This window comes from Pithys albifrons, chromosome 6 (genome assembly GCF_047495875.1).
Source record: "Pithys albifrons albifrons isolate INPA30051 chromosome 6, PitAlb_v1, whole genome shotgun sequence".
In the NCBI taxonomy this organism is placed as follows: domain Eukaryota; kingdom Metazoa; phylum Chordata; class Aves; order Passeriformes; family Thamnophilidae; genus Pithys; species Pithys albifrons.
The window spans coordinates 26,227,886-26,240,531 of NC_092463.1; the positions used below are offsets into that span (position 1 = coordinate 26,227,886).

A 12,646-nucleotide genomic window follows, 5' to 3' on the forward strand; every position below is an offset into this window, starting at 1 on the left:
CTGTGAACCCCCATGGGCTGCAGGGGCACATCCTGCTTCACCATGGGCTGCACCATGGGCTGCTGGAGAATTTCTGCTGCAGTGGCTGGAGCACTTACTCCACCTTCTTCACTGACCTCAGTGTCTGCAGAGTTGTTTCTGTCACATACTCTCACTCTTCTTTTCTCTGGCTGCAATTTGCTTCTGTCCAATAACTTTTACCTTCTTAACTATGTTATTCCAGAGGTATTACTACCATCACTGGTTGTCTTAGCCTTGTTGGGCAGCAGGTCCAACTTGGAGCTGGCTGGCATTGTCTTCATCAGATGTAGGGAAAGCTTCTAGCAGCTTCTCAGAGAAGTCACCCCTGTAGCCACTCTGCTACCAAAAGCTTGCTACACAAACCCACTGTGCTAATTAACTGCACCTAACTAGCCAGCTTAGATATTCACAATTTAACATGGACTGCTTAGTGCCATGATCTGCTAACTTCTGAACTTTTACTTTTCGTTTCAGGACCAGAAGCATATATGAGGGAGAATTTTTTTGTAATTATGGGCAAAACCATTTTGAAACCCAGTTTTTCATAGATCTCAAATATGTTAGAGATAGTTGTGATTGGAAGGTAGTAGTAATATTACATAGACACAGTCATCTATCAGTTATTGATTTCATTGATTTTTTCCCCCCATTACTTGTGTTTCTCCAGAGATATTTTAAACTCTTTTGCATAGATTGATCATTTTTTTCTAATGTTTTTGAATTTCTAATGAAAAAGTTTTCCTCACCTGATGTTAAGTCTTAGCTTTTATTTTTAAAAGTAGTTTTCTTTTAAAACTTTGGGGTTTGCCTTTTTTCTGAAAGGAGAAAAAAGAAGCATACTTTTAAAAAAAATATACATCGTGCATCTGGATTAGCACAGTTTGTGTTTTGTGGGGGATATTCTAGAGCTAGGTTCTCTGTAGTCACATATCTATATAGCTAAACTTTAAAATTAGTAAGGAATGAGACTTGCTTAAACTACTGTAAAATATAGGTAATTAAGTGAAGCAGAGCACTCAGACTCCCTCTAAATGAAGAAAAAAGAAGAGTTTCAGAGAGTGATTCATCCCATTGCTCCAATTTGAGATGAATCAGTCTGTACAGGTTCATCATTCTTTAGATGGCTAAAAGGATGAGGAGAGTTAAATTCCACCCTCAGATCATCACTTTTTCCTTCTACATAACTGTAGTCGTTTTGAAACTATTCAGCTAAAGTTGAATGAAAGAGTTAACAACACATCTTAAGGAAATGCAGGTCTCCTTCAGTCATGCCAGAGATACAAATTAGTGGTGATGGACCTTCAGAGGTAATTTCAGGGACTGAGAAAAAAAGACAATATAACATGCTTCTAGTAATTACACAAGGGATCATGTACATATATCAATTATATTGCCCAAGCCAGAGGCAGTACCATTGTAAAGAGAGCAGTGATGTGTTCCCTCAGGAAGAAAGGCCAACAAAGCAGTGAGCCTGGACTACCTTAATGTGTAACGATATGGCGTAGTCTGTACAATTTCTGGTAAAATTGTGATGGTTTGCATTATTTCATATTTGATGTGCCCTCCAGAAAAAAAAGCATGTTTAGATACTCATTTCAAGAGTTTTAATAGATTGAATGTCCACTTGTTCCTGAGGGAAAACATTGACAAAATCTGATTTGCTGTGTGGCAAAAATGTTTCAAGATTGTTTTATTTTAACATAACAGGTTGCATTTTACAGTTTACTTTTCAGTATGCTTCTGTTAATACTTTGAATTTAAGTTTTCAGTGTCATTTTTAGAGCTACAATATTCTGAGAGAACCCTCAGTGAGAAGTACTGCTCTCATTTTATAAAAGAGACAATGACACATATATGATTTTAATTAAAGAGTAAAGGTTTCAGAAAAAGGCTGTGTTAGGACTGAGAATGGACCTTCTGAATTTAAATTCATTGTTCCACTCTTGGTATCACTATGTCACCTTTCTTTTCCATATGTCCCTTAGGCTCCTAAGGGAGTAAATTCATGCACACAGCCACTAAACCACCATGGTGAGGTTTGAGATCTCTAGGTTTTGCCACGCAGCAGTAATAGTAGTAACTTAGATGCTGAAAGGTGCCTCTTATGTCTTCAAGTTTCTCAGCAAAACTTAGCAGAGGCATTTAATCTACGTAGGGTAGGACTTCAGGTATCTGGAAAACTTACATGTCTTTGCCCCTAGGAAACTGAGAAAAGTATTACCTTACTTATCTGTGCAGTGCCAAGTGCTAAATACTTGGCATAAATATCATGAAAGAGATGGGCCAGCCTCTGCACTGTCCAGGCACTAATCAATACTGTGCTAATAAATTTTTCTTCAAGCATTCAACTTATTTTCTCTTTGTTTTGTATGAAATCTGCTTCCAATTCCTTCTTACATTTCAGCAGATGGCACTATAACTTAACTTCTTTCTATGCTATCAATATCTGGACACTTAATTCAGCATTACTGAATGTGTTTGTGTTTGTAAATTTTAAATGCCAAGTAGGCTATAGATAAAAATTAAAAAATCTAATTTGTTTATATTAATTTTTAAGGCTTTAATTTATTAAAATACTTGAATAGATAGGAGTTTTGGAACTGTATAAATATTATGTTGATTTTGGAAACTCTTAACTGGGTGAAATATTTCCCTTTTGCTCTTCAGATGTAGTGCTTCCTAAAGGTAGAGGAGAGCCAGAATCCCAAATGTCTCTTACATGCTCTACCCAAACTTTGTGGGGGAAAGAAAAGCAAATGTATACTAATGGTTTATTTTTGCAGATGCAGAATGCATCCATCTTCAGAAACTGAAGATCTGTAAGAGCAGTCAGTACACAATACAAATTTGCCTTTATTTTTCCAGCTAAACCAATTAAAACATTTTAAACTGCAAAAATAAGTTTGTTTATTAAACATTAGATTTTGTTGCTTATAAAGACGCAACATAGAAGGAGATGAGTTAATTATACCTTACTTACACAGCAAAGAGGTTGCATTCTCTCATCAGTGGAAAAAATAACATCATCAGAACGTTCTGGTCTGGTGGATTTTTAGTGAGAAAGCTGTGAAGTGTTTGCAGCAGTTTTCAATGTTTAGTGTAGTTTAAAACACATGATGTAATCCTGAGGAGTACAGCTTGTTTTGTCTTCCCATGGTTAATCCCAGATTTAGGGCAGCCAAGCCCAGTTATGAGAGAGAGGCTATAGAAATGTGTACTTTGCCATATTGATCTTGTTCCCTCTTCTACCTGTGTTCTTCTACAGTGTAATATTTTTGTGTTTGGGTCCTCTGAACCAGTGGAGGGATGTCTGTCTGGCAGTACCACTTTGACCAGCTCTGTACTTCATGGCTAATGTATAGTGGATTTGATAAAAAATAATTCAATAGCAGTATAGTACTGGGATAGTAGGATGTGATATGAACTTTAAGCAATTCCTTTCATGAATTTAGATGACATAACATTCAAGTGGGAAGGTATGCAGCAAAGAAGGAGGTAGGAAAAACCATATTGAATTACCAGTGCACCTCAAAGGATGAATTTCACATAAAATGGGCACAATTAACTTGTCTTTCTCCCTCCCAAACTTTTCTAGCCTGAACCTTCTTAAAATGCAGTCAGGGCATGGGATTTGCTCTTTGAAAATTTTGCTCATGTTAGATTCTGTTCAATATAGTCAGCCTGGTCTTTGATTTTGTACTTTAAAATCATCCAGTATTATTCTCAAGCTAACCTACAGCTCCCTGGGGAAATTAAGATGGATTAGACCTTTTGTGCATCTATGTTCCTTTGTATTTCTCAATGTAATGATGTGTATAAACGTAAAAATACACTGCACTTGGAATGGGCATCTTGCAACACAGTTAAGATCTCTACTTCATCAGCAATTTAAGATTTATTTTCACTAGATAAGAAATAGTGTATTTCAGAAGAACAAAGCTGAAAACAAAGGAGGTATGGTAGGCATTAAATAATGAAGATGCTGCTTTACCCGTCTTAGGATTTTTCATGCTACTTATATACAAGACCAATGTTCATCAAAATACATATTTTCCATTTCTGAGTTAGAGGTATCCTAAGCTTGCAGTGCTCATCTTTTGTTTAAAACTCATGAAGAGACCGAAAGAAATCTCAATGTTGTTTTCTGAACTCTTCTTTTAAAACCTGTGCTCTTTCTCTTTCAGTGAAAACTCATATGCAACAAGGATTAATTTCTGTTGCTGCTCGTACTGTGATAACACATCTAGTCAACCACTTAGGCCACTATCCTATGAGTGGAGGTCCTGCTATGCTAACTAGCCAAGTGTGTGAAAACAACGACAATCCATACAGTGAAAGTCCTGAGCTTTCTCCTGAACTTTTTGAGAACCCAAATCTTCAATTTTTTGTATTAAACAATACTTCCTTGGTGTCTTGCATACAAATTCAAGCCGAAGACAACATGCCTGGGGGAGGACTTTCTGCTGGACTTGCATCTGCTAATTCAAACGTTAGAATTATAGTGCGTGATCTCTCTGGCAAGTACTCATGGGATTCAGCCATTTTGTATGGACCGTCATCTTTATGTGCATCTTCACAACAAACATCTTTTGCACTTTCGTTATCTCAGCAAGATAAACCAGAAGATGCTCTTTCATCTTTTGAGCACGTGGAGGATGTATCTGCAAGGGATGGAATTATGCTCCAAGTAAAAAGGAAATTTAGAGACACTGTACCAACATGGGATACAATTAGGGATGAAGAAGATGCCCTTGATGAGCTTCTGCAGTATTTAGGTGTTACCAGCCCTGAATGCTTACAGAGAACTGGTGTCTCACTCAACATCCCTGCTCCCCAACCAGTCTGCATCTCAGAGAAACAGGAGAACGATGTCATCAATGCAATTCTGAAACAGCACACAGAAGAGAGGGAGTTTGTTGAAAAGCATTTCAATGATGTAAATATGAGGGCTATGGAGCAGGATGAGCCAACCTCACAAAAGTCCCAGTCAGCATTTTACTACTGCAGATTACTTCTCAGTATACTAGGAATGAATTCATGGGATAAAAGGTAAAAAGACTCACAATTTAACTTTCTTTTAAGGAATTGTGCTATTCTTACCATGTAATAGTAGCTGATCGTAGAATTTGTTAATCCAAGAATACTCCAGGCCCTAACAAAAGAAGAGAAGAGATGTGCTACTAAGGGCAAAATGGCAGCTTTCTTCTGCATTTCAGCCTCTCATTTAGAGAGACAGAAAGGAGGAACCTCTTGCCTTTGTTGTGATTTATATTCTTTCTTTAGAACAGTGTTTGAAGTCAAATTGAAGGAGTGATGTATTTTCTTTGCTTCCCGTTTATGTTCCTCCAAAAATCATTACCTTTCTGTGCCAGGATAAGACTCAGAAAGTGTAATATTCTCAACTGTTCTGTCACTAGGCAGTGTCCTGCTACTTTGCCTGCTAAGAGCATGTTTGCATGCAGCCTTAGAGCCTTGCATCTGTGTTAGCTAATGAAAAACGTGTCCCCTACTACTTATTTCAATATTGACCTTGCTTGGGTGTTGTTTAGAACAACATGAGAGAAGCCATGTTCAGTTACAAAAGGAATGTCTCTGTTTACATTATTATTTTTGTGGGGTTGTAGCTTTGTGCATGTCTGCAGATGCATGTGGGTATGTACAAATATTAGCATCCTAGAATTTGTGGGTCTTTCTGAAATCTTCTTTTGCCATTGCTGTCAAAATTTCATACCAGAGTTATTGAAATATTTCCTTACTATGAAGGGAAGTGGGTATTCTGTAAAAAAAAAAAATCTGTGTCACTGAGATACAGCTGGAATTGGACACAATTTTGGTGTTACAGCCCTTTTTATTTGGGTCTTTAATTCCTCAAGGCAGCCTGGTTTTGAACAGTACTGCTCTTAGTCTCATTCCACTGTGTTTTGTGAGAAACATCTTAAACACAGTTGAAAAGAAATTAGAACTGCCTTTCTTGCTCTAACATATTGCTTTGTTTTTTTCTTTAAATTGTTACAGCTGTCTGGGTGACTACTGAGCTTGTTCTGCTCTCTTCTGCAATTCAGAATAGCAAAAGCTCTGAGTTTAATGCACCAACTCCCTACAATAGTAGATTAATGGGAGTGTCTTCTGTCACTAAGCATATATATTATGGCCCAGTAACATGTACAGCTTATATATGCATCAGAAGGAGTTCTGCCTGTTACTCTGTAGAGAAGCGATGGATCCCAGTTGGATCCAGTAGGTCAGCTGAAGAAAGCGGAAAGAAATAAAAGTTGTACTCATGGCTATAATATAGATTTATATAGAGTATAGAAGATTTCCTGGAGTAAGAAAAATGGCATGTATTTTTTAAAGATATCTTAGATTTTAAATACTAGGAAAGGACTGTTGAAAAGACAAAAGCATTTGTTGACTGCTCTTGAATGGACCTGAAAGTGTTCTTGTACCTTTCTTGTACTGTTCTGTATCCATTGGTGAACAAGTGATGAAATAGTTACAAATTTCTCTATTTAGAAGGAGCTTTCATCTCCTAAAGAAAAATGAGAAGTTACTTCGAGAACTCAGAAATTTGGACTCAAGACAATGGTAAATTCTTTTAATGACTGCCTACTTATTTGTTTTAAGTGTGCCTTTGTTCTAAATGCCTCTAATTGCATAGATGTGAGAGCTGAGCTTGTTTTTTTAAATAATTTTTAAAATTATTATTGTATTTTGCACTGTATTATTTGTGTTATTGAAGTTATATTGGTGTAATTTGTAGAGTGAAATTCTGCAAGTAGAATACCATGAGATAAACAAATTTCAAAATAACTTATGAGCATTTGAATATGCACAACATTGAATAGTTTTAAAACGGACAGATCAAAGTCTCCACATTTTAAGCTTTAGTTAATTGTTTGTCTGTGCTCTAATGCTCCTGGTATTTGAAGACACAGAACTCTAGTTGGAATCATAGCACAGAATTAAAAATTGAGTTATTTTTGTAAGTTGAAATTAAATCCACTGGAGATTTTAGAAGTGTGGGAAACCACCTTCAGTTGCTCCAGTGTCTAACAGCAAGCTTTGAACAGAAGACATTGCTATTTACTTAAAGATTCTTCATTCATTTGAATAAGCTGCATTTAGCACAGCGTTCAGAAGGCACTGTTGTTAATGGGCAGTGCAGTGTGGATAATGCCTGCAATACAGGTTTTGCCCATTTCGTAAGTCCAGGTATTCCGTTAACAATTGGTACAGCCAGCACCATCCTGCATCTTAGAAGTGATGAAAGGGAGAAAATGCTGTTGTGTGTAGCAAAACTCCAGGCTCTAAGAGAAAATGAGAATAGAAAAGACAGAATGAGAATGATCCAAAAAGAAGCCATATAGTTGTACTTTAATTCCACTACATAATTTTATGCTTTAAGAGCCCTGCTCTGTCTGTATTGTTTGAATATTTTGTGGTTGTGTTAGTAAGGGCACTCTCATGCAGTGACCATTCTCTGTTTTACAGCCGAGAGACACACAAGATTGCAGTGTTTTATGTTGCTGAGGGACAGGAAGATAAGCACTCCATTCTTACGAATACTGGGGGAAGTCAAGCCTATGAGGATTTTGTAGCTGGTCTTGGCTGGGAGGTATTTATTAACATGTTTTTATCCTAGGTTTGTTTACAGTGAAGATTACATATCCCTTTATATATTGAGTCTTTGGCTCTTCTGCATTACTCACAAGTACTGAAGAGCACTGGTTTGAAAATGGAATGTAGGGAAGAATGTCTGTTTTAATTTCATTAGCAATACTAGCTATTTAAATTTAAGCTCTTAAAATTTAAGAAAGTTTGTGCAGGCAAAGGTAATTCTTTAATGTGCAGTCCTGTACTTGGCTTTCATGGTCTGATTAGGAGGCATCTTGATTTCCCTGTAAGCTTGTAAAATGTTAAGTCCATTGAAGTTTGAGCTTTGCTCAAATTTGGGACTCCAAAAAGTACAAATGAGCAGCTTTTCGCATGCTCCCTCATTCTTGCATGTCTGTAGGCATCTCTCAGTTCACACGCTCCACTCTACTGCTCTTCCAGCAGTCAGGAATAATGTGATGTATCCCATCGTCTATGTGGACCTGCAGCTCTTTAGTCACTTGCTCGAAACTGTTACAAGGACTTCCTTTTTTGCATCCTTTCTTTCCACAGAGGATTAATTACCACTTTAAAGTTCAATTTGGCACTTTTGCACAGAATACAGTAATGGCTCTTGCTCCTGGCTGACTGCATAAGGCGCTGCAGTTTTTTTGTTCCTCTTGCAGTTTGTGCTCATTGGAAGTGTCCACATGAGTGTCTGTCTTATTTGTTCTTTGTGTTTCTTTACTCCTTAGGTATATGAGAGCACTACTAGATTAACTCTGTGGATAATGACTGAATTTTATACAGGAACAGAGGAAAACTGGTAGTAACATGCTGACTCCCATAACAGAGATGTTTATTTCCCAAATTCAGGAGAAAACAAAAACACATTAGTACCTTGAAACACCCTTCCTTAGTGATTTAATTCTCTTGGGCATTATTAGCTAGTTTAAAGAGTTGGCAATTTGGATTAACATTCCATAATGAGACATCTAATATTTTAACAGCTTAACATTAAATTCTGGATCCTGTAGTATCAGAAAGACAAATAATTATCGATTAGTTTCCTGTGTTCTTTTTTCATATTCACAGAATGAAAAGTTCTCAAAGAAAATATATGGAAGGTAACAACACAGTTTAAAATTGGCTCTCCTACAGGGTTTCTTCAGAGCTCAGGTCAAGGTTGATGTAGTATCACAGAATTTTAAAAAATTCAAAAAGCATATGTAAGTGACTACACTCAAGTGATCAGGGAATAATGCAGTGAATATTTATTTTCACAACCTTTCTTCTTCTCTGACCTCATTTTCCCAGCAGCTTCTGTGGTGGCCATGGAATACATAATGCTACAGCATTCAATTGGTTTGCAGTTGTTTTCCTGTCTTTCAGAATAAAGCATAACTGTACTGTTGTGAAAAGACTCTTCACTTTAAAAGTTCAGTTGAAAGTGCATTTCAAAGTATAAAGAGTGTCACCTGCAAATTTTTTTCTTGTAAAGTTTCCTGGACTTTATTTCTAGGTAAATCTCACAAACCATTGTGGCTTTATGGGAGGACTGCAAAAAAACAAAAGCACTGGATTGACCACTCCATACTTTGCTACCTCAACAGTAGAAGTAATGTTCCATGTGTCAACAAGAATGCCTTCTGATTCAGATGACTCTTTAACAAAAAAGGTGGGTGTCTGAGTAACAGAGTTTCCTTTGGTAATAAACTCAGAGAAATTAGAGTCAAAGAACATCCATAACTTTAAAAAAACCCCAACTAGCCAAAACAAAACAAAAACCACAAAAAACCACAAAAACAAACAAAAAAACCCACAAACCAAACCAACCAAAAAATATCATACCATCTTTACCTGATAATAGTTGATATTTTACTGAAGTAGCTTAAGCTGTATAGATTATTCTGTATCAATTTCTAATTTTACCACACTGGTGATTTTTGCCATCATCACAACTGTTGACAGGAACACATGTAAAATGGGGGAAAATGCAGGGAGCTAATGGTTGGTGTAGAAGAAAAAGCATTACGTGTGAATGATGTCTCAGTACCTTGAGATCTTAAATGCCAGTTAATAAATATGTGGTGAGTACTTTTGAAGATGACTTTTAATTCACTTAAGGGTCATATACTGGCTATTAAAATAATTTTCCTTTCAAAAATGTGTTAAAAATATGAAGACAATGTTCATTGTATATAAGGTATTTTGTCTTGGAGCAGGCATAGATGCTCAGCGGTGATACAATCTCTTGTAGCTGCGTTAAGAAAAAATTAGTTTTCTGTATTGGTATTTTTTTCTTTAGAATTTAATAAATTCCACATTAGTGATAATAAGTTACAGTCTCAAACATGTGTTCTATTATAAATGAACAGTTAGCTATCATTAGACTGTCCCCCTGTCCTGCATATATACATCGTCAGATGTGCTAATCCATTCAGTAGACACATTAATGAGCACTGGTTGAAGTGTAATATTGAAGGAACTGAAGCTGGTTGACCTCAGCATGGAGTTTAATACTTGTAATTAAATTAGACAGTAGACAGTCAGTAAAGAGAGAAATAGCCATGCCTCTGGCAAGCTTCAATTATTAATGACTTTTTTGTTCTTTGTGTTCCACTTGAAGAGAAAAAATATTATTGTTCTTATTACAGACTGACTGTGAGTTCTAAATTTTCAGTGTTGCATCTTAGACTGGTTTGGTTGATGTGGGGAGTTTAATTAAAAATGTTTTTGCTTATATGCCTAAGATGCTGCATCCTTTCTGTTCTTTATTTCCTGAGGTAGAGCCAGGGTAGTACTTAGGTTGTTAAATGATTTATAAAAGTGGCTTAGTAGCAAAAATAACTAAAATAAGATTGTCGCTACTGTTTTAGTATAGAACAGTGTGTATTTTTGTTTCTAGGTGACTCAGCTTCTTTATTTTTTTAAACAGAAACTTGATTTAGTAAAACACAGCTTGTAATTACCCTTTAAATGTTTGTTTATAATCTGTTTGAATTAGAGCATTACAAAGTGTTGGCAAGGGGAAGGATGGGTCCCAGTGAAAAATAATTAATAATGATTTATTTGAAAATGCTGTGGGCTTCATCAGAACATACAGGCAAGATCTCATGTCTGTTTCTAGGAGCACATCACAAATTAGTGGTTTAGGTTGTTCCAAGAACCACCAGCAAAGGCATTGGCAAAAGCAGGTTTAATATTAAAATGAAAGCATGACAAAATTCATTGGCAAGGTTCAGTCTATTACTAGTGATGGTTAAAGCACACACAGAAAAGTCAGACTAAAATCTAAAATTATTCAGTCTGAAACTAAGATCAACCAAATATGATCTACATGGAGGCTGGGGATGAAAAAAGGGTAAGGATTGGAAAGGGTAAGGATAAAAAGCAATGAGAAAGATCTTCATGTTGAGTCACAAAGTTCAGTGAACACCCTTGCCAAACTTGAACAACGGTTTAGGCCTAAAGGTTTTAACAGCACTTAAACAATAGCCTAATTTAAATAATTTAATAAAAGATTCCATGGAATTTACTATAAGCACAACAATAATTCACTTATAGACCTAACATAGTTAGGTATCTAAAGTACTTATGAATTTAAGAGAGCAACATTCACAGTACATTTGCTACAGCGGATTCGCATGCACACACACACGCAGACCTAAAACAGTATGTACAAGGTAAAATTTGCCTCGAGTTCAGTAAAATATGTCAGACACTTTTGCATCTTCTCAAACGTGAAGGGTTGATCCTTGAGAAGTGGGAGCATCAGCCCAGATTCTATTGGTGGTGGTCCCCCGAGTGTAGCAAACTTGAGATTGCGTTGGCTCTGGGAGGTGTCCCACTCAGAGGGAGATTGTTGACTGCAGCCCACTGGTGGTCCAGGAATGCTCAAAAGGTCCCACTTAGGACTGCTGTTTATGGAGTTGCAAGAGAGGTGATTCCAGTCATAGTAATTTTCCATCCTATCCACAATCTGAGTTGGTAACTGTCTTTGAAAATTCAATTACAAAAATATTGTTCCACCTGTGTTGTTATTCAGGCAAGAAAAGTAAGTTTCCAAGGCTGTTAAAAAATAGGAGCTCGTTAGCCAGCATAAGTTCCTGAGATCAAACTGGTTTTTTCTTACAAACTCAGGAGGAGCTTAGCCCAGCTACTGTTAAGCCTAACAAGCATTTCTAAGATGATAGTGCAGCCCAAGAAGAGGGGAGGGAAATACGCACCACCACAAAACATCCTGAATCTAGATATAGCTGTTCCTGCCAGGCAAGGTTCAGCGCTGGTCCAGACCTCCTGTGACTCAACTTGTGAAAATTGTGCCGGCTGGACTTTTTAACAACTCCAGCTTGCTGCAGGTGTATTTCTCTCCTTCCTTACTCACAGTCTCACTGTCAGTGATTTGGAATATTTGAGGTCTGTATGGATATGTAGAGTATATCAAAAGACTGGGATTATATTTTTGGCTCAGCTACTAGTCAACTGTTTAATCAAGCTACTTTATTTTTCTGTGACTTTCTTTCCTGTTTTTCCTCAGTGTGTTGGTTTTGTTCTTTCTAAGCACATTTTCCCAAGAATGGAGGCTTGTGAGCCACTCTTTATCTCTCTCCTCCTTCCATGACACCTTTTGGCCCATTCCAATTGAATTTAATAGAGACATGTTTCAAAGCTGTTCATTTCATGTGTATTTAATGATGATAGGCTAAGTAAAGGAGATTGAGCGAATGAGACTTTTAGTGCTCCTACTCAGCAAGTAAACACTGCATGGGAACAAGCATAAGATATCAAGGAACCAATGCCAGAGAGAGATGTTACGGAATTTATCCCAAACTTGAGAAAAACATCAACTGAAGTTTACATCTTGGGAGAAACCAGAAAGTGGTATCAGGAGACATGAGTGTGAAAACAGTCTTAATTCATTTACTAGTTCTGCAGCTACTCATGCTGCTTGGACTGAACACATCAGCAAAAGGAATGTGTTTTATGAAATCCTATTCAGCTCACACACACTGTCAAAATTGTTTGAGAG

At 36.9% G+C, this 12,646-nt stretch overlaps 1 protein-coding gene across 9 annotated transcripts in view; it reads left to right on the top strand.

The window, feature by feature from the left end:
* Positions 1–12,646, top strand: part of RALGAPA1 (Ral GTPase activating protein catalytic subunit alpha 1) — a 144,715-nt gene that overhangs the window by 85,802 nt on the left and 46,267 nt on the right. For all 9 annotated transcript variants that reach the window (XM_071557915.1, XM_071557917.1, XM_071557916.1 and 6 more), the window contains 4 exons: positions 4,206–5,070; positions 6,535–6,606; positions 7,513–7,636; positions 9,137–9,292. In XM_071557915.1, the coding sequence (XP_071414016.1) occupies positions 4,206–5,070; positions 6,535–6,606; positions 7,513–7,636; positions 9,137–9,292 (1,217 nt within the window). The remainder of the gene's footprint in view (positions 1–4,205; positions 5,071–6,534; positions 6,607–7,512; positions 7,637–9,136; positions 9,293–12,646) is intronic.